The sequence below is a fragment of the Amphibalanus amphitrite genome, unplaced genomic scaffold, assembly GCF_019059575.1.
Source record: "Amphibalanus amphitrite isolate SeventyFive unplaced genomic scaffold, NRLGWU_Aamphi_draft 000413F_arrow, whole genome shotgun sequence".
NCBI classification, from domain to species: domain Eukaryota; kingdom Metazoa; phylum Arthropoda; class Thecostraca; order Balanomorpha; family Balanidae; genus Amphibalanus; species Amphibalanus amphitrite.
This window is the reverse complement of record NW_024881907.1, coordinates 269866-291785: the sequence shown is the minus strand read 5'-3', so window position 1 is coordinate 291785 and position 21920 is coordinate 269866. Positions and strand designations below refer to the sequence as shown.

The 21920-nt window shown below is 48.7% G+C and overlaps 2 protein-coding genes across 6 annotated transcripts in view; one reads left to right on the top strand and one right to left on the bottom strand.

Moving 5' to 3' along the window:
* The window catches only part of LOC122390871 (cyclin-D-binding Myb-like transcription factor 1), a 40063-nt gene extending 26306 nt beyond the window's left edge, over positions 1-13757 (bottom strand). The window contains exons 1-5 of one of the 3 annotated variants that reach the window (XM_043384281.1): positions 13645-13757; positions 2217-2318; positions 1874-2057; positions 1382-1605; positions 414-566 (exon numbers count right to left, since the gene is read on the bottom strand). In XM_043384281.1, the coding sequence (XP_043240216.1) occupies positions 414-566; positions 1382-1605; positions 1874-2057; positions 2217-2318 (663 nt within the window). In that variant the 5' untranslated portion in view covers positions 13645-13757. Of the gene's footprint in view, positions 1-413; positions 567-1381; positions 1606-1873; positions 2058-2216; positions 2320-9529; positions 9549-13633 lie in introns of those variants that run through there. The other 2 variants (XM_043384280.1, XM_043384282.1) reach the window with 2 other exon arrangements.
* LOC122390872 (transmembrane protein 134-like) lies at positions 13639-18933 on the top strand. 3 transcript variants are annotated; one of them, XM_043384285.1, is made up of 4 exons: positions 13639-13827; positions 15635-15909; positions 16178-16331; positions 17024-18933. In XM_043384285.1, exons 2-4 carry the CDS (start codon positions 15661-15663, stop codon positions 17200-17202), a joined length of 582 nt encoding a protein of 193 aa, XP_043240220.1. In that variant the 5' UTR covers positions 13639-13827; positions 15635-15660; the 3' UTR covers positions 17203-18933. The 3 variants fall into 3 exon arrangements, with proteins under 3 accessions (XP_043240220.1, XP_043240218.1, XP_043240219.1); XM_043384283.1 differs by lacking the exon at positions 13639-13827 and adding an exon at positions 14048-14182; XM_043384284.1 differs by lacking the exon at positions 13639-13827 and adding an exon at positions 14141-14292.
* The last annotated feature ends 2987 nt before the right edge of the window (positions 18934-21920 follow it).

Genomic DNA, 21920 nt, shown 5'->3' with positions numbered 1-21920 from the left:
ATGGACGGTGGACGGCACATGAACGATGGACGGTGGACTATAGACGGTGGACGGCACATGAACGATGGACGGTGGACTATAGACGGTGGACGGCACATGAACGATGGACGGTGGACTATAGACGGTGGACGGCACATGAACGATGGACGGTGGAGCGTGGACAGTGGACTGGGGACGATGGACTGGGGATGATGGACTGGGGACGGTGGACGGTGGACGGTGGATATTGGACCGTAGACGGTGGACGGTGGAGCGTGGACAGTGGACGGTGGACTGGGGACGATCCTGGTGGGGGCGGCGGACAATGGGTGGTGAATGGGGGGGGCGCCCAGTGGACGGGAGGTAGATGGTAGCCGGTGATGAGTGGACTGTGCTCGCGAACAGTGGACACTGGACATGGACAGTGGACTGACCCGACAGTACTGCTGCATGTTGGCCGACAGCGTCTCCACCTCCTCTCGGCTCCACATGCCCGTCTTCCTCTGTCCGGCGCCGGCTCCGCGCTCCTTCTTGCTCAGCCAGGAGCGGGAGGCCGGAGGGGACGGCCGTGATACGTCGCCACTCGACTGGGGTACACGGGAACACCGGCCGCGCGGGCGTCAGCGGTACAGAATCGCTACTCCGGGCCGCGGATACAGTGAGGCGCACAACCCCGAGGGGACTATTAACAACCACACATCGAACATCAGGACCTGCTACCTAATCAGGGATGCATCTTTGCCTATCGGATGTACGACTAAGATGTCCGCAGCCCAGTAGCGGTCAACGGTCAGGAATAATACGGTGAATCGCAGCATGTAAACCGTCGATTCGCTTTGAGATGCCGGATAAGAACAGAAATATGCATAGAATAGGCAGGCGAAGGAGAAGGGGGAATAATGTTTAACAACACATAAGCACGGTATGGAGAATAGAGTGCCATATCAACCATTGCATCCTTCGTGTGAGTGGAAAATTACACAGAAAGCGCGACAACTTCATCATGGATAAAATTCGGTATTTTTTTGGCGTTGCTCACACAAAATAAAATTCATAATTACATAGCATTCTGGAAAACATATGGGCCACTGCCACTCAGTGTAACCACAAATGCTAAAATGAGCGACCCAGGGAGAAAATTACATTAGGCGAGACGAAAGCCGCGCCAGCGTATTTCTGTTGCCAGGCAACAGCATTCAGCCCCCATTCACGGAGAATTGCTGCTGCCCACTGCCGTCCAAGGGTGGAGGGAGGGTGCGTCCGCCCGTAACTAACCCCGCCTTTATCAAACACTGCTATTCAGAGGGAGGGTGCCTCCGCGCCTGTGACTACCAATACCGCCCACTGTTCAGAGGCAGTGGGCAGTAGTCCTCCACTCCGCCGGCGGACAGAGGACACTGACCTGCGATGGCGGCGGCTCCGACTCCTGGTCGAGCACCTCCAGGATCACCGGCTGGCCGTTCTCCTGGAAGAGCACACGCTGGCTGAGGCCGGCCTCGACCACCGACTGCAGTGGCACCGCCGTGGCCACGCCCTCCTCGCTGAGAACGACGGCCACGCGGCGCCGGCCGGCCGCCACGCCCGGCCGCGCGGCATCGCAGGGAGCCGCGCGCTCCGCCGCACTCACTGCCGAGAGGGCACGGGGACGGGGTGAGCGGGGCTGACTGACTGGGAGTTCAGTTAGGACTTTTACAGAGTTGTCGGAAATTCTCAGAATATCATCGATAATATAAAATAGCCCAGGTGCGCCGCTGCATGCAAAAACAAAGTTTGCCTGTCATTATTTCTTTTCGCCGGATTCCAAAAAAAGAACTAAACACGAAAATTATACAAAGAAGACCTGATCCTCATATCATCCCCTGTCTCTCTCAGACCACCCCCTGCGTTCACGGACCATCTATGGGGTCGACCGGGACGGCTCCTGCGGCGTCGGCTCCCTCCGGCTGGGCGTCCAGCGGCAGCGCCGACTGTCCGCCGGCGGCGCACACCTCGGCCGTCTCGGCCGCCGACAGCGCCGCGCTCGGCTCGTCGCCCTTGTCGCCGCCGTCGGCCAGCTTCGAGTCGCCACTGATCAGCACCTGGCGGCCAGAGGGAGGGCGGTGGAACAGGGAGCGACGATGATGCAAAACGTGAAACATAATCCATATTACTCTAAATCTGTCTTCTAATGACAAGCTGTTCTCATTGTCAGTGAGTTCAAACTGAATAAAATCGTGTCTGGCAGTGATTGGTCATACCTGGCTGCCATCCTGGAGCTGAAACGTGTAGCCCAGCCCCGAGATAAACTCAGGACCACCAGCAGACACCAGCTGCACAACAGCATGCTCCTCATCACCCATCTGTGAAAAGAAGAAGGAAACAAAAACATTCCTCAATGAAGGACTTTGTGGAGAGATGGACTTGAGGATCAGGGACTCTACTTGCACGGTTCTTAGGTATAGTGATTGGAGGAGTAGGTGTAATGTAGGTAGCAAGTAAGTGCTGGGTAGATATTACAATCCCGGGATCGGTATCCCGGGATCCCGGCGGGATTTTAATTCCGATCCCGATCCCGAAATTTCGCCAATCCCGGGATCGCGAAAAAATCAGTAAAACAGGATACAGCCACTGCACAGGTCATGTTCAAACTGTTCATAATACTCCGTGACAAAGCAGAGAAACTATTTAGCTGGCACCCCGTGGCCCGTCTCAGCCGTCCACAATCGACCGTGTTGGTAGCTCCTGGGGATCACCCCTGCGATTAAGTCGCTTAAATCCGTACGAAAAAAGGTCCCCGAACGCCAAAAAAAAAACAGATCAGTGCTGCAGCATCTTCATCAGGAGCACGGATCGTTCACCTGCGATTATGACTTGTCCGTCCGTGGCCGGAACAAAAGAGGTCATCGAGACAGTCGTTTAGCTCGTGACACAGAAAGATGTCACAGATGTCACGCAAGTGACGGCAGAGTTCGCTGATTCAGACTTTGAAGACGGCAGAGTGGAGCTCGCCCAGTCAGCGACTCTGCCCTCAAAGCGACTTTGGTGCAGTCTGAGAGAGATGATTGATAAAAGCGGAGCCGGAAGATGGTGAAATGACCAAGCAACGTCTTGAAAACATTGTGAAATAGGGAACTGCCAAATTTGGCGTACACAGGCCGCGAGTTTTACAATAGACAGATTTACCAGCAATGGCTTAAAACTGTCGTGCCAACTAGCGTAGACGCAGAGGCAGAGTGCGTGAGGCGTAGAGGTGTCGGAACCCGTCTAAATGACGAGACAGTAAACGCACTGGTCGACGCACAGTTCTATAACGGCCAATTGGGAATAAATGCTATTCAAGTTGAAATTGCTTTCTCCACAAATTCAATCATTTTTAATGCAAAGGACATTGTCCAAGAATGGCTTTTGGTTGCCTCTTTATTTGTTGTAAGCTAAAAACGCAAAATCTGTCAGTAGAAATCATCCTTACGACATTTTGTGAGAAGACCAGGATCCTGGGTCGATCCCGACCTAAAAACTTTCGGGATCCCGAGATTCGCAAAATTTCCGGGATTGCTAATGCTATCCCTAGTGCTGGGCCCGTGTGAGGTAAGATCAGGAAAGATTGGGGGCCTGTTTCAGTGCCTCTAGTCAAACTTATTTACTGGTGACTCTTCTAATGAATTTTACTGGATTTGCTGGAATGTACTGGTTGGGTAAAACGGAAAACCTGCTTTGCCTCAAGTCGCATGACATCATAGGTAGGAACCTACCATTTCCAAGCAAGCCTGAGCACAAATACCTACCAGCTACCAATAGATGGCATCAATGTGCTGAAACAGCAGCCTGGACCCAGGTCCCAGTTATTTAGTTAATCAATAGCAGGCAGCTCACAAGCTGTCACCCATTTGTAAAAGCCACTAGACTCTCCACGTCTTGATATTAACACGAATTTCACTGTAGGTTCCATACAGTGGCGGCGGAACACCTTCAATAAAGGGGGATGGGAGGGGGGATACTGCCAACTTTTGGTCCCATTCTTTCCATGCAACGCCCATAGGGCTAATATTAAAATGCCAAAAGGGGGTACGGTGCCCCGGTGCCCCAGTCTGCAAAGTCTGGCTCGCAGGTTGACGAGCGCACCTGCCCAAGTTCAAAATCCGCACCAATGCTTCGAACAGAGCCGGAAAATATGCACCAAAGCCGGCTGAGTGCTAAAAATCCGCACCGAACCCGCTCAAGTGGCCAGTGGAAAGCCATACTGACCTCAATTATTGATATGAGCCGCAAGCCTGCCCTCTCAGTGGTATCGAAAAGAAACGAGAAATACGCACTGCAAGGCTAGAACAAAAAGCATGTCACGCCAATACAAGATCCCTATACAGTATCCGTCCCTGGCGATTCATTCACGGTGATTATTGTGCGATGTACGTACCATGGGTACCCTAATACCCCTAATGGTGTCGACACTGCCATTTAGCTAAACGGCTGGACAACTTCTGACGGCACCAGTTATAAAAATAGAAATATGAACAGCAAAAGTGGGTCCATGGCATTGGCATGCAATGTAAGAATCTTGGGCATGCATACGTTTTCGGCATTTCTCGTTAGGTCATCAGCTGTATTGAACAACAAATCATTCACAAGTCATTCACAGCGGGTTCGACTACTTAGCCGTGGCCTTGGCCGCGGCAAAGTGCTGGTCCTCCAGGCCTGCCATCAGCCATGCGTATCTCGCCCTACCTACCACCGAGCGACAACGCCAAACCCTCACATGAGCCAAGCGCATCTCGTTTACGAATGCTGCAGAAACTGCAGAATGCAACAAACTCAGATTCTTTCCAGTTTCAGCGCATCATATTAGCCGCGTCAAAGATATCCCCCATAAATTGTTTATCTTGAAGAATCTTGAAATTGTTCGCATTGGACTGCTTGAAGCGTAGGAGCGGTGATTTTCTGGCCCTCCCATCGGCCGTACAAATATTGAATCCATCTCATCGGCCGTGCTCAGCTCTCACTCTACCGCCGGCGCCTCGCAGAGCCGACCGGTACGTTTCGTGTTGTAACAGTGCAAAGAATGCCAACTTGTGGGTGACCCACCGCACCGTGATTGATGGTACCACCAGGCACCAGTACTGGCAGTCCGTTCTGACCACCGCACACTATTTAGACCAGAGAGCACACTGAATTACGTGATATCGAAGCTTCAACAATTTTTTTCGATTTCATAAACATATCTCGTCTGGTCTGTGTCTGACCGCCTATGCCACTGGCTTCACCACACTTCACAATATCCGCAAGCACTGCAAGGCAAATCTGCACCGTACCGCACCAAATCCGCGCCAGCCGAACAAGTTTGCACTGACGAGGTCTCTTAGAAATTGCCAAATGGCATACATTACAGACTGGCCAGTGGCCGGTGCCCCCTCGTTTCGCTGCCTATGGTTGCATATTAGTACCTAGGTTGTAGGTTTGTAGTTGTAGGTTAATACCGTAAGGTTAGGTCAGATTATATTTTATATATATATATATATATATATATATATATATATATATATATATATATATATATATATATATATATATATATATATATATATATATATATATATATATACATTTATTACATTATCACCTAGAACAGATACGAACATGACGATAGTATGTACATGGCACTTGAGGGTTACGATACGATCTGGGCGCGGCGGTCTCGTGTGGGACCGGCGTCTGGTCCCACACGACCGGCGCCGCACATCCCACACGCCTGTCCCTGTAACTAGCTTCGTTACCACGCAGAAACATTAAGCAGGGGAAACAAAACTCGACCATTTCACGTCCCCGACGCGATCGTTGCGCATGATTCCTGTGAGAGGATGTTAATCATTTTTGAGGTTGCCTCCCAAAGAGTATTAAATTCCTCAACTCTGCCGTTGATTTTATAAACACATTCTTGCACGTTTTGATATTGTCGTAAATGAGTCAGGTATGAACGCATCGTAAGCATGCTCTCGTTCCTACTTTGTTTCCAAATAAACCATTTGGCCAGGAGCAAGAACAGATTAAAGTCTTGGGCTTTATCTTTACATGAGCCAAACATTATTTTTCGAGGTAATAGTTCAACATTCCGATATGATATGTTACCGCGCTTGAAACCCGTCCATATTTTGTTCCAGAAGACTTCAACTACTGGACACCGTACTAATAAATGTGTTGCCGTTTCCTGGGCTTGTTTGCAAAAAACGCACTGGTCGTTGTCCGTTAACTTGAACATCTTCAACATTTTACGTGTTGGGAGTATTTTATGCACAAGTCGAAACTGAAACCATCTCAAATCGATATTTTTAGTACTTTCCGTCAAGATTTTAAACCATTTCTTCCATTGAGGTGTAATGCCTAGTTCCACATTCCATTTGTTTTCGCATTGACATGTCTCTAATAGTTTAGGCTTAACCAATTTTTTGTAAGCCCATTTTGTGACGCTTCCTACTGCCATCATTGTCTCCAGATGTTTATCTGAGCTTAATCTAGGTTCCGTGTTCATTTGAACTTGCCGCCATGATGACGGCACAACGCTCACAAGAGTGTTGCACGTCATGATATCTAAATTGTTCCATTTGCTTTTCAGTTCTAAAGCAGTATGCCATCTTTTAGCAGAGAAGTTGTATAGATCCTTAACGCGAACAACGTTAAGTTCTTTCATATTCCGAATCTGCCTAGCCGATAGCGACTGTTCGATGTTTAAATTCTGGTTTAAATAAAGCACCTGCATCATTATCTTGTCTGGCTCCTCTTCTCTATCCCGCATTTGTGCCCACGCTGTTAAAGCCTGATCCCAAAAACTCGGCAGGTGCCTTTCACGTATTTGCGAATTGCTAATCTCACATTGGAAAATGTTCGTACCACGACATATTTCGAATTGGCCCTTTACGAGCTCCTTCCAGCTGGGCTCGTTTGGGTCTAGCCAACGTTTAACCCGCGCCCTGCTGGGGGGGGGGGTGTTTGAACACCCCCCCCCCTTGTGGTTTTTCGCGAATATCTCAAAAACGGCGGCGCGGAGCGCCGCCGTTTTTGGTACACCTTATCATACATCAATTCTACACATGTTGTGAAAATTTCAGACCAAGGTCATTCAAGGTCAGGTCACCAGGTCACTTGAAGTGACCTCACCTCATAAAAAGTTTCAATGTCTGTCATAGCTACACCGAGTGACCGATCGCTTTGAAACTTTCAGCGATTGCTAAGAGCAATAGCATGTACAAAATGTATATCTCAGAATTTTGATATCGATGACCTAAGGTCAGGTCAATTTTGCGACCTCCCCATTATAAGTCAATGGGAGAAAATTGAAATGCGCCTCTTTTGGACGAAAGACATTATAAACACTCCCAAACACTGAATTACAAGTGGTTTAGACACACTGAACATAAAAATGGTGTCCGTGACCCCTGTTTATGCCCTGAGGTCATCTTAGGTCACGAATGGTATCTAACAGTTTTTCGCAAATAACTTTTGATAGAGGCATGCTAGAGCGATGAAAACGCCTTAGATGTGCTCAGCTCGACGATACGGATCGACTGATATGCAACATGACCCTTTCCGGTCAGGTCATGACCTTGACCTGAGGTCAAATTTTCAAGTTGACCTTTCAAGGTCAAGTTATAGTTCATTCGATGCGTCTTGACGAGAGGAACACGATGCCGGTAAAAGTAAGCTCGTACAAGGCTTGGGTCAAAAGTTATTGCAGAAAAACTGTTTCCGAAAAAAATCGGCTATTTTTGCAGTTTTTGCCCCCTGCAGGCAAAACCGTTGACGTTAGGTCAAATCTGAGAACATTACTCAGAAAGGGCGTTAATAGGGCTATCGAATGCGCTTTTCCGCAGCGCTGTAGCTCTATTGGTTCCCGAGTTATGCGTTGGCTTCTTGGAAATTGTCGACATTCGAACTGGAAATCGGCGAAATTTTGCCTTCAATGACCTCTGGTGACCTGACCTTTGACCTGACCAAAAAATTGACCGAAGTGATTTCCTCATTATTTTTGACGCTCTTTCGAACGCCGCCTTCCGCGTATTGCTACGTGGCCCAGGAGCCGAGTTAGAAGGGGGGTGTTCAAACACCCCCCCCCCCCCCCAGCAGGGCGTGGAAATCCAGGACCCCCAGCAGGGCGCGGGTTAATCCAAGATATCTTTATCGCATTGGCAAACGCTTCGACATCAGGCGCTCCTATACCACCATCTAAGAATTGTCTTTTTGCAATGCCTCTTTTTATTTTGTCCTTCTTTCCCCATATAAACTTGAATATCAGTGACTCTAATCTTTTAAGATAATCCTTGTTAGGACTTTCGATAGATGCAAATAAATGTACAAATTTCGCGAAAAACAGGGACTTTACAAGAATTACTCTTCCCAACGGTGTTAAACTCCTTTGTATCCAGGGAGACATAGCTTTCTCCATTTCTTCAAGTTTATGTCGATAATTTTCAGACTTGGTCCGTTCTGGGTCAAGAAACAGCTTGATGCCAAGAAGATCCAAGGCTTCGTCGTCCCGTAGCCATTTTAGGTGCAGCTCCTGGCAAATTGGTTCTAAATCGCATCCTCTGTTACCTATCCATAAGCAGGCGGTCTTACTAACATTCAGGTGTAGTCCTGTAACTAAACTAAATTCTTTTAATAGGTTTACTGCATTCTGTAATGAAAATTCAGATCCGTCCAGGATCAGTGTAAGATCATCTGCGTATGCTGATAACTTTATTTCTCTCCCTAAAATTTGGAATCCTCGAACTGAGTTCGAGGTCAGATTATATTATTTTTTGTTCTGTAAGACTACCTATTTGATAAGAGACTTAAAAGTGAAATTTGTGCAAGCATCTCAAGACTGGAGTCTTCAGCCGATTCTTTTCACAAATCACTGTCAGCATGTGAGACATCAGGGCCCTGTTTCACCGGTGATAGCAGCACGCTGCTTTTACACGTGTCAAATTGGGTTTCCATGGAAACATTGACATCAACAGGCCCATTGCTCCAACACTACCGCGGCGCAAGTGTGACGTCAGCTCGCGCAATTTGATAGCAGCGTGGTAGCAGCATCCCATGAAACACCGCCCAGACGCCTGCTACATGAATACCGCAATTCATCATAGGTCAAGGTAGGTACCTAGTAGGGACGACGGTGAAAACAGGGCGCCTGGGGCGATTTGATCAAGGTTCGTGAAATTTGCACGTGACGTTTAGGATGTAGAAGCCCCACGAATGGGGAGAAGCTCCAAATATCACGTGACTAATATGCCCTCCGGCGCCGTTTTCACCGGCGTCCCCTTGTAGGGCCTACTAGGTACCTGCCTACATCACATTGACATTGACTGATACTGACTTTGATTGTCGATGTGATTTGGGCAACAGAGCTGAAGCGCCTCATGAAACAAGCTGTAACAATAGGTACCACGGTATATAGAGAACTACCTAACCTATATTGTCAATGATAGCTACCTACCTAACAACTTTATTATTACACCGAGTGGCCGTTAGGTAACAGTAAAGGTGCAATAATGAACAAATAACAAGCATCTTTAAATTAATTCCTCACCAAGATTCTTACATATAGTACTCAGCTTTCGTTGAAATTAAATAAAAACTCAGCATATATCGGACGTTTCGTGTTCGGTTTAACACTTCATCGGCGATACTGGCGCGGCAATTCATGTTCGTAGACATACATACATGTTTTTTTACCTAATTATCACTTTCATATTCCTACTAAACCTCCACTCCGCATAATTTTCTGTTAACTACTCCTAGGCTGGAAAAATACAGACATACACCATTGAACACATTGAATACAAACATACACTGCAATAAATCATTTTCTCGTGTTTCTGGGGACTACTAGCGCGTTTTCTTGTTGAGTCCCCCTGTGACCGTTAGATGGTGCGTACCCAACAGCTCAATCCACCTTTGTTCCCTCTGTCTCCTGTACATAGTCCAGTTTTTCCAAACCTTTTCGAGCCCTACGAAACTTGCATCTTTGATGCTATGTCCATCCCCGTTAAAATGGGCGGCTACCTCCATTTCGGTCCTTTTACATCTAATGGTAGACAAGTGATTTTGCGCCCTGACGTACAGTGTCCCCCCGGCAGTGGCGGCGGAAGCAGGGGGGCAAGGGGGGCAGCTGCACCCTAAAGCTATGGAAAGGGGCGCCTCGAAAATCTGTAGAGGAGGCAGGAAGTTAAGAGGTGCGGCAGCCATAAAGCTGAGCAGTGCGACACCGCAACTGATAAAGGCACTTGTGACACGAAGAGGGTGGCAATGACGTGGGAAAAGTATCTTTTGATATGCTGAAGAGTGGAGGGCATCCTTATCTGAAACAATGGCAGATGCTGCCGACCCTGTCGAATATAATCTTCCCAGGCGATAAAGGCTAGGAGGGCGCAGCCACTCGAGAAGCGCGCCATGCGGAAGAGGGGCGCCTGCATGCGAAAGAGGGGCGCCTGTGTGTGGGACGAAAAAGAAACATTTATGGAGACGTCTTTGAAGGCGATAGCCTCCGAACGCCAACACGAACATATGAGGGCTTATAGCGTTGTAGGCTCCATGCGACAAAAAGGGGCGCCTGATGGCCGATATGCGAGAGGAAATTAGTTTGTGTAACATTTATCGGGGGCGGTTTGCGGTTTACAACATATGAATGTTAAGAGAGGTCCTAGATTGGGGCCTGTAAAATTGCACTGTCCGTATGGGCGGTTACACCCCTAGTGCTAGGGCGTATTAAACGTCTCTTCACTGTTTGTGTTACTACAACCGTGTATACATATGGTAAGGGGCGCCCAGCGGGAAGGGGCGCTTCAATATCGTTTGCACCCTATCCTAGAATACCTTCCGCCGCCACTGCCCCCCGGTCTCCCCAACATATACTACACATTCACATACCCCGCAGATAATCCCATAAACTACATTCCTTGACCTACACCCAATTGTTTTATCATACGTACACTCTTCATTCTTGCTTGGTCCGGTTAACTTCTCTGTCTGGTTGTACATAACTTGGCACACGCAGCAGTTTTTCTTACAGTCCCCCCGTGGGTCTTGGTTTCCCCGCCCTAAGTCCCTTGTCTTTTTATGAACTAGCGTGTCTCTCAGGTTGGTCCCTCTTTTGTATGATGCGAAAAAACCGTCTTTGAATGTGTCCCGCAGCGATTCAGATCGCATGAGAATTGCTTTCTTTTCCTTTAGTATCTTGGATATATTGGGTAAATGACTCGAAAAAGTAACGACCAAAGGGGTGCCTGTTTTTTGTCCCCTCCCTTCCTTTTTCCTCAGCAAATTGTCTCGGGACGTTTTCTCGGCCCGCCTGATACCTTTTCTAATTTGGTCTTCTGGGTAACCCCTCCGTTTGAGATTGTCTGCTATATCGGCAGCCTGACGTTGATATGCACTGTCTGAGCTGCATATTCTTCTAGCCCTCATAGCCAGACCGGAAGGAATGCCACTTTTCGTGTGGATCGGATGGTCCGACGAGAAGTGAAGGTATGCCTTCGTGTCTGTAGGTTTTGTATAAACGTCTGTGCTCAAACTATCTCCTGTTACACTTACTCTAACATCTAAAAATTCTATGCTACTCTGCGTGTGACGAAGGTCGACTTTAATTTGCCTGTGTATATTGTTCGCTAACTCATGGAACTCTCTTAAGCTTTCCTCTCCGTTCAACCAAACACCAAATATGTCATCTATATACCGGAAATACAGGAAAGGCTTGATGTGTGAACGACGTAACAGTTCTGTGTCCCATTGCCCCAAATACGTGCAAGCATAGTTACGCCCTAGTTTCGACCCAATCGCTGTGCCATTGATCTGGATGTAGTGTTTTGACCCGCCAACGTTAAAGTTATTGTTATCTAAGACTAACTGAATCATGTCAAGCACATCTTGTGTAGGAATGCTAGGATTTTGACGTTCATTGAGAGCTATTCTACAAGCCTCTAACCCTTCGGCTCTGGGGACACTTGGGTATAGCTTACTTACATCCATGCAAAATAAAATCGGTTGACGGTCTGTGGCTGGCAGTTTTGTGTCCATTATTTTGTTTATGAAGTCAGTAGTATCACGAATAAAAGATGGTTGGTTTTCTACATGGGCATTCAGCTCCCGCTCCGCAAGCTCAGCTATCCGTTCAGTGGAATGGCCCCGCCCACTTATTATCACCCTCAAGGGTGCCCCATCTTTATGTAACTTTGGGTTTCCTTGTATGCTGCCAGGTTTCGGATTGTCAGGAATGAGGTACTTGTGAAGGTACCTACCTATGTATCCCTGCCTGAAGAGTCTGTCGGCCAAATCTTTGACTTTCTTGTGGACTTTTTTAGTCTGATCCCCCTCGGTAAGTTTGTACGTTGAGCTATCCTCCAGCTCGTTCTGCAACTTGGCCCAGTAATCCTCCGTGTTCAGAATAACAACCCCGGAACCCTTATCTGCTGGCCTGATCACAATGTTAACATCCATTAACAACTCCATGATCGCATTCTCCTCCCCTTTACTTAAATTGCTGTTTTTTCGTTTAGCCACTCCATTTAGAACGCTCCTCTTCACCTCCTCTATATATATAAATCTAGCCAGGGATCCCTTCCCTTCTCAGGGGTCCACCGTGAATTTTTGAATCGTCTATCATAAAGGGGATCCGCCATGTTCTGTGCATTGCCTCTGGACTCCCCCTCCCTCCCGGCGCTGTTTTCACTGTTTTCTCTAGAGTCCTTTGCCCAATATTCCTTGAGTCTGACTAATCGTTCCCATTCCCCTAGTTCTGCAATAAGCCGAGTGACCTGCTGGGTACGCACCGGTACGAATCCTAGGCCTTTGCTAAGTAGCGATAGCTGTTCTGCCGACAGGGTTTTACTCGATAGGTTCGTTACTTTAGCACTGTCTTTGTCTCTATCCGACCCTGTCTGCTTTCTACGTCTCGACTCGCTAGAGGAGACGGGATCTAGTGCAGGACCAGCACTGATCTGAACGGCTTCCCTCTCGGTAACGCACTGACCTAATGCATTCCGGCCGGTACTCGCGTGAGCCCCATCACCCGCCCCACTAACGTCCTTTTCAGCTCCATTCCCGTCACTGTCCGGTCTGTTGTCCACCCCTGAGCTGACTCCACCCCTCCCATTCTGTTTATCGCCACCTGCCGCTGGCCCGATTTGTGTACCAGAAGTAGCGGCACTACTTCTACCTTCGGCACTACGTCTACCATTAGATGTAAAAGGACCGAAATGGAGGTAGCCGCCCATTTTAACGGGGATGGACATAGCATCAAAGATGCAAGTTTCGTAGGGCTCGAAAAGGTTTGGAAAAACTGGACTATGTACAGGAGACAGAGGGAACAAAGGTGGATTGAGCTGTTGGGTACGCACCATCTAACGGTCACAGGGGGACTCAACAAGAAAACGCGCTAGTAGTCCCCAGAAACACGAGAAAATGATTTATTGCAGTGTATGTTTGTATTCAATGTGTTCAATGGTGTATGTCTGTATTTTTCCAGCCTAGGAGTAGTTAACAGAAAATTATGCGGAGTGGAGGTTAAGTAGGAATATGAAAGTGATAATTAGGTAAAAAAACATGTATGTATGTCTACGAACATGAATTGCCGCGCCAGTATCGCCGATGAAGTGTTAAACCGAACACGAAACGTCCGATATCAATATATGCTGAGTTTTTATTTTATAAGATTCTTACAGATATTCCTCCTTGCACTCGAACCCTTCTTACTTGAAATGGCTTGTATTTGACTTTAACTCATATACCCAACCTATCGCACGAGCTGCAATCTTTTGTTGGAAACTTGTTGGAAGCATTTTAAGCATTTAGGTTTTCAACTTCAAGTTCTCAGTAGGCTTTCACAAAGCAAAAATAGTTAAGGTGATGTCATTAGACTAAAAATACTGTCTGCTAGAAAACTTTCTTATCGGAAGAAATGTCACGTGATATTTTTTCGAAATAAAATTGGAAATAAAATTAAGTTTACAAGTTTATGTCAACAATATCGGTCTAAAATTCAAGAAATCGGTCACAATAAGTCAGATCTGTTTTTATTTTTCTGACGTAAGATTCTTGCTATTATATTTTGATATGATCGATGAATGAATCAACTGCGTCACATTTGGATTTCTCTGTACTTCAAAACTGGCGCATATATATTGAAATTGAAATTTGTAAATTTGCAAGTGTTTGTCGCTGTCTATGTTTTCCCAGCTAATAGCTAGTGTATTTACACGTGAGTCTAAACTCTCAATCTTATTTTTATTTAATTCGTGCTTGTCTAAATCAAACCATTGGTGGATGAAATATCAATATTGTTGACATTGACTACCTACTGACAGATAGGTACCTGCAAGCTAAGGCCAAAGCAAAGGTTTTCTGGATAAACGTAAAACTATACTGCCTTGCATAAAACAATATTTTGTAACGTTGCCAAAATTCAGAAATGCTTATGCGTGCTTACATTTCAATGTTTATCAATCAGTAGGTACATGCGGAGCCCGGAGCCCGGAGGGCAAAATATAAGAATTAAAGTGACCATCCCATTTCGGCATAAGTTTTGGGTTGAGATAGCCAAGTTGGGGTCCCTGGGCCTGGCTTGCACTTAGCTTCTGGTTTGGGCACTCACAACTTCATGAAAGGCTTCGAAATGGAGATATTTACCTTCAAAGTTGCAGCTTTTAAGATTCAGAGGGGCTAATTGTATGCATTTGAATTTTGAATGCCCCCTCTGAATTTGTGACGCCAGTGCATATCTAGCGAATCAAAATTTTTTACTAACATCTTTGTGAAGCAGTGGTGCTGGTGGTATATGTTGTTTGCGGGGCACGGGCACGCATCTATCTGCCAAGTGCCACACTTTCAAGATACCAAATTATTGCTTCCAAAAATATGTCATAGAAAGTACAGCGTGAGGGAAGGCTCTGAAGAACAAATTAGTATATCTCAAAAATGGAACCTGTTAATATTCTTGAAGGAAATTGGGTAGATATTCATTAGACTTGCTCACTTTGAGCCTTGTGACACCACTTTCATGCCAATTCATTAACTTTTTAAAGTATGAGAGTACCTTAAATGCTGAAAAATCCTTTCCTTATTGCTTGAAGTTGAGTGGCAAAGTAAAAGCAGGGATGCGGAGCCATGGAAATATCAGACGGCTCCGGCTCCAGCTCCGGAGAAAAAATCGACTCCGGTTCCGGCTCCGGGTGAAATGTCATGGCGACTCCGGCTCCGGCTCCGGCTCTGAATAAAATGGTCTGGCTCCGATGGCTACGGCTCCGGCTCTATTACTCAGTACATCCTCGATACAAATAAATACAGGTGAAAGAAAAAAGACGAAGGGATTGGTTCACGTTGCTTCTGTATTTGCATAACAAGGCTCTTTTGAATACCACATGTTTTACTGCCTTTTACTGTCAAACCGAACTAGGTCAATCATTTTTTTTTCTCTTAAAAAAGGGAGCCGGAGTCGCCGCCCTTTTTGACGGCTCCGGCTCCGGGCTATACCTATTATTTTACGGCTCCGGCTCTGGCTCCGGCTCCGGGCAAAATATGCCTGCTCCGGCTCCGCACCCCTGGGCAAAAGTACTTTTAATGGTATCACGCTACCATCATTCATATCGTTAGCTGTTACAAGTATGTTTGTGAATTGCTATTTTGCCTCTAATGATCCATTTTCTACTTACAGCTTTTCTGTAGCTCCTGTCTGTCAGTATGTCAGGCTTCGGGTGGGGCAAGTCAAAGCGGTTCACCATTGAAGATGCGTTTGAAGAGGAACCAGAGGACGCCATCCGCGTGTACGGCTCCACCCTGGAGTCTCGGCCTCTGAATGCTGCTGACAAGTATCGGGTGCGGGGCCCACCGCCGCCAGCTGGCAGGGAGGCGCTGCCACCGGCTGCCCTGCGCGACCCCGCCATCCAGTTCATGCCAGATGGAAAGCCGCTCAACCACTCGTTGGATGACGTGAGTAGGCAGTAGGGGATGTCCTGGTGTCATTAGTATTATTAACTTTTCATTTCATATACAACTATATTGACTTCATATTTGCGGTAGTCGTAACTAAAGTGGCAGTGTATCCCATTCTCATTCCAGTTGTGCGCCAGTACCGTGGGGTTTGTTCACCTCTCCCCCTCCCACCCCCACCGGCGGAGCGTTTCATTCCATCCCAGTCGTACTCCAGTACCGTGGGGTCTGCTCACCTCACCCCCTCCCCCCCCCCCTCCACCGGCAGAGCGTCTCGCACGACAGCGAGTCGCTGATCGGAGGACAGGGCTCGGTGGACGGCCTGCCCACCGCCGACGGTCGCCACTGGTGGACCCACCCCAAAGTGCGCGACAACAAGAAGGTGGTCATCTGCGCCTTCGTGCTCATGGTCGTCGGTCTCCGTGAGTGTTTAGCCGGGGTGACGCGTCGAGCGAACGACGGGGTTCAGAGGGGCGGTAAACAGCTAGCACAGTCCTACAAATGGCTATTGTTGGCCATGCTAAAAGCAGGTCGGTTCTCCAGTTGGATTGTATCATCCTGGACCAGGAACGAAAATGACAGTTCTAACACTGGGTATGGGCCATTGGGACATCCCTTGCCCTCCCCCAACAAGGTCGACGTTTCGTTATCGACGTTTCATCTTCGAAGTGAATAGAGAGCAACTGATCACTTGGGAGTTTCCCTTCCAAAAAAGAGGTCGGTGTTTCTGCCATTGATGTTTCTGCTTTGAATATGAGTAATTGAAATGCCCCAAGAAACTTTGCCTTGATATACTACAACGCCCCCTACAAACCGCTTGCTCCTTTGACAATATTGACGGGAGTTTGTGGGAGTCTGTTTTATTTGTACCCTGCGTACCTTCCGAAGGTGCGTAGAAATTCAGCATATTATAAGAATATCGGCATAGCAGATACCGCTAGTAAATGAGCAAAGTGAGTACGATTGCAAATGGACTTTTGGCCAATGCTCATTGCATAATCCTATGAGTTAAATTATGTCCGTGTAGCTGTTCCGTATCGGTAAGTTCCGGGGATAGAATCGTCACCAGTGTCGCCCCAGTAGCGTTGAGCGGCGCCGCTCTGGTCGCCGGCAGTGCTGCTGGTGACGGGGATCGTCATCGCCGCCGTGCCGATCGCCGGCTTCCAGAGCTTTGTGTTCGTCATGGCGGGTCTGCTGTGCTTCATCCCGGGCGCCTACCACATCGCCTTCGTCTACCTGGCCGTCAAGGGCCGCCGCGGCTACAGCTTCCACCAGCTGCCGCTCTTCAACTGAGGCCGCCACCGTCGCCCGCCGGTGTGTGGCCGCGCTGGCGCTGTTAGTGATATTAGTGTGACTCGGCAGTGTGAGGGACGTACGCAGCTGGCGGTGTCGTCTTGTCTGTGGTCACTGTCACCTGGCACTGCGTGTGGCGGCGACACTGACACACTCTGCCCGGCCGCCGCGCGAGCTCGGGCCCGCCGCCGGCCTCTGAACGGATCTCGGCTCTGCTGTGATGGGGCTCACCGGTCTGTCATATTCGGCTCACGGCCGACTGAAGGGACACCGGCGCCGATCATGTGAGTGAGAGGGTATGCTCTGAGAGAAGGAGCGAGAGAAGAGTACGTCGTTCTCACAAGGAAAGGTGGTGACTCACGTTCGGGGCAAATTTGGGAATAGTGTGCAGTGAAGAAACGTAGCCAGTCGTCTGTTCCGCTTGAAAGCGACCCATTCCCGTATAAAAAGACAAGTCGAATCTCTGGTGATGCCATTCTCTAGATTCTTGCCGGTGCTGCTGTGTTTGCTCTCGTGGGCCGTGGTTGCTACGTTCGTGGTATAGTATTCGCTGCAGCTACTGTCGCTGCGGCATTGCCGAACCCTGTGTGACTGTGTGTACGAATCTCGGCGCGGCGGCGCGCTGCGAATCTTCTGTGATGACGCGTAGATCTATTTATGGCGGCTGGACCGGCTCCCCGCTGTGGGAATGTCCCGCAGTGAGCGCGACTGACGGATGTGTGCACTACTTAGCGCGGTTTCGTTGAGCGGCCCGTGTTGTCCGGCGGCGCCACCCGTCTCCAGACGGCTGGGGTCGTGCGATAATGGACTGGTGGTCGCGACTGGGCGGGTCCGCCCAGCGCCAACCCTCGGTCCGCCGCGGTTGGAGTGTGTGTCTAGTCGGATTGTCTGTGGTACGATACGCGGCCCCGCAGGCCGCCGGGCGGGGTGGGACCGCAGACTGACACCAGTTTCTCTCTACTTACCTCGCCGGACGCTGTATCCGTCCCTAGCAATGTGCCACAGCTGTGAGTGTCGGTGTATTGCTGTGACTGTCGCATTTCCGCGTTCTGTCGGCCCCCTCGCCGAGTGAAACAGACGAACCTGGGCTGGCGGGAGCTGTACTCGTTCCACCCGAATTACCATTCCATATCGTAACGGATTTAGGACAGGTCGCTACCGACATTCCATGTGCCCGTGACGCTCCCGTCGCTTGAAATACAAACCACTTGGCACTTAGATACCTAAGCAGGATACACCGGTGTGATTGAGCCCAACGCTGGCTTCCCCTCTGTCAGTTTCCGCTCGACGTCAGTAACCCGTGGGCACCAGGTCTGTCAGCTGTCGATACCTACCACAGATATTGACGCGTGTTTTATCCACGGCCAGCGTGTGTTCGTGTGTGCCCGGCTCTGCCGACCTCTGTCAGCCTGTGTGCCCGTTCACTTGGTGTCTCTGCTCACCGGGCTCTGTTTGTCTCGATGAACCGCGGGCCACTCTCACTGTGTTCGCTCACTGGGTGTCTCAATGATCGTCCCAGCCGCTGGTGGAGGCGGCCTTGGACAGCATTTCGTCACCGCTTATTTCACATATTATGCATCGGCAGAACATTGCGATTATGGGCTCAGTTTTCGTAGGTGTTTAGTACATGATTATGTCGGCATTTATCTGTGATGGAAAGCATGCCATGTATTGTGTAGACTATTTTGGATGTTATCGTTTTAGTGACTGCAATATATTTGTCATGTATTATATCCGTGTCTCGTTCAAGGTGGTGAGGTTATGCTGCTTACCAGTGAAAATTGAGGATGTTGATGTTGTTGATTGCTTTTTTATTTTATCACACGTAGCCCAGCACGTTGTTAGCAGTTAGTACGTTTTTATTCCGTGTCACCAATACGCTTATGAGCATTTGCGATGCATTGAAAGAAAACGTTTCGAATTGTACTCGCCCTCCCCTCGTCGCAACTGTGGCGCGGAGTCCCTGCTTGATTTTCTAACGAGACTTGTCGGCACCGACCTTGGGCTCAGGACTAGTGACCTCTGCCACCACTGGCATTCGTAGTCATGAATAACCCAGCAGCGGTGTGGGGCCATCGGCTGCGCCCCCGCTGTCGGTGTCCGCTGAGGGCTCCGTTCGGCGGGGGCCGTCTGATTATCCTGGCCGGAGGAGGGGGATACCGGCCCGGCACGGCGGTACCAGACGGGGAGTCACCGCCGACTCCGGGCCGTGCTCCCCGCTCCTTGCTCACCCGGTATCTGTCACAGTGGAGTCCGACCCCGCATCCGCAGCTCAAACATACACTCAAACTGAGTCAGCAGACGCACGAGATCAACTGACCTTATAACCCGCGCCGGGTGTTGGGCATTCTGCATCCTTCGACCGTCGGATGATGCGATGATGCCCTTGTGCCGCCGGAGGCCGACGGCATACGGGGAGATGTACAGCTGAGCCATCTGCATTTTGCTTCTAGGGAGGAAAAGACGACCGTGCTGCTCTCCATGAGACAGCCAGTGGCATCCGATTGGAGCCCGGCACCAAGGCAATGATCCGATCGTAACCCGTGCAATGACTTATAGCAATGATTTATGGCACAAAAGTCGAAAGACGTCGATTTTACCGGCATCTTGATCTCTCGTCCGTCGTCGAGACGGTTCAATTGAACCTAGGCCCGGCGAGGGGGGGGGGGTGGATGCACCCCCTCCCCTAAGGTTTTTCGCAAATAACGTAAATCGGCGGCGCTACAAAATTTCGCGTATCCTCTGGGGCGGCCTTTTGGCACATATCCATAAAATTTAAGGTTTCAGTCTTTAGAGGTCAGGTCACCAGGTCCATAGGCGGCGGAACGGGCAGGGCACCGGGGCACCGTGCCCCCCCCCCTTTGATTTTGGCATACCTATTTACATTAGCTCTATAGGCGTTGCGCCGTTGCATGGAAGGAATGGGACCAAAAGTCGGCAGTGCCCCCTCCCCCCCCCCCCTTAATTGAAGGTGTTCCGCCGCTACTGATCAGGGCACAAAAACCGATACAGGGTCAGGAGAAAATTGGACTAGTTATCGGCAACGGAATGACATTTTTTTGTCCATAGCGTGGGTGCAATTGCACGTAGCGCTAGTCGCTACCAAATTCCAGACACGACTTGGGACATCTATGTGTCACATGACCGGGGGAGTTTTGAGTTCCAAAGACTGCAGGTCAGGTCACAAAGTCACAATAACTGGTACATTGTTAAAATGGCACATAAGATGCACTATTTTGTTCGAGAAAACTAGAGTCCTTCATTGATTTGATTCAAACTGGCAAGATATGCTTAGCCCACCGAGTGCCATCGTATTGCATCACAGTTTTTTTTTTCAAATTCGGTTCACGGTTGACCTGAGGCCATCTAGATGTCATGACAAATTTTAAGAAAATTTGCCCGAATGGGTCTAAATGTGTAAAGCTGAGAGGTTTGTGCTCCATTTCAACGTTTTCGTGTTGTACTTCCTTGATTTAGGTACATCTAACTGGTGTTTGCAAGCTGCAAGAACGATAAGGTCGGGTCAATTGAGGTCAACTAAGGTCAAACCACGTTTTTTGCTGATAACTTGACACACAAAGAGGCTAGAGCTTCGAAAATGGTATCATTGTGTTCCTTGTGATCAGGCGACTCGAATGATATGCGATATGATGCTGGATGCACTTCCATGAGCATGAATTTAATTTATTACTTTAAGATTAATTAACCTTAAATAAGATTGTAAGTTCACTTTAATTGCTAGCAAAGAAGGTGTATCATTCGATGCGTAGTGACGTGCTGAGTTCACCGGTGCTTTTATTTTTGCTCTATCTTAACCCTCGCATGTGTAGGGGGGGGGGGGGTCGGATGGACCCCCCCCCATGGTTTTTCGCGAATAACTCGCGTAAAAAGCGGCCGATCGCGACGAAACTTTCAGTACCCTCGCATTGATCAATTTTACACCTACCCTGAAAATTTCATGACCCTGACCCAAATGACCTTTGACCTGTGACCTCTTTTCCGAGACCATGTTTGGCCGGAATCGCGATTTCGCGTATGTCGGCTCGCACTAGCCGCGTGTTTGCAAGCTTTTCGTGGTTTCAAACGTTCAAACATGTGATTTGATGTTACTCCCGTGTGTGTCAAGGTCACCTGAAGGTCAGGTCAGGTCATTGACCTTTGGTGACCTCGGGTGACCTCGGTTCACTTTTTCGAGTTTTACATGTTTCTAGGCTAGTTTTTGGAGCTGAATTCGAATTTAGCAACCATTTGAACATTTACGAAGTAGTTTTGGTGACTTCGTAACATGTTACGAAGCTGTCAGAGGCGGTTGACACGTACTACGAATACCCGTCACGACGCCTACTGGTTGACCTGACCTGACCTGACCCGACCTGGTCTAAATGCTTCAAGACATCATCTGTGATCAAAACTAACACGATATTCGTGATCAGCACCCCGAAAAACCCCTTAGCAGCCACACTTTACGACTTTCTAACAGGTCCCGATTTTCCCGACTTTGGGTCATTGACCTGACCTGGAAGGTCAACCAATGACCTAGGACCTTAAAATTGGGTATCATCGGCTTCCTCTCGTCACGGGCAACACGCTCGTTTTTTCCGCGAAGCTCTAGCTCGATCAGGGGCCAAACGGCAAGGGGGGGGGTCCAACCGACCCCCCCCCCCCTACACATTAGAAGCTGGAAAACGCCGCACACATGCGAGGGTTAACCCGCGCAC

Coding starts and splice junctions, on each gene's coding strand:
- LOC122390872 (XM_043384285.1), top strand. CDS start 15,661: ATGTCAGGCTTCGGGTGGGGCAAGTCAAAGCGGTTCACCATTGAAGAT. Junction 15,910..16,177: donor TCAACCACTCGTTGGATGAC/GTGAGTAGGCAG, acceptor CTCCACCGGCAG/AGCGTCTCGCACGACAGCGA. Junction 16,332..17,023: donor GCTCATGGTCGTCGGTCTCC/GTGAGTGTTTAG, acceptor GGTCGCCGGCAG/TGCTGCTGGTGACGGGGATC.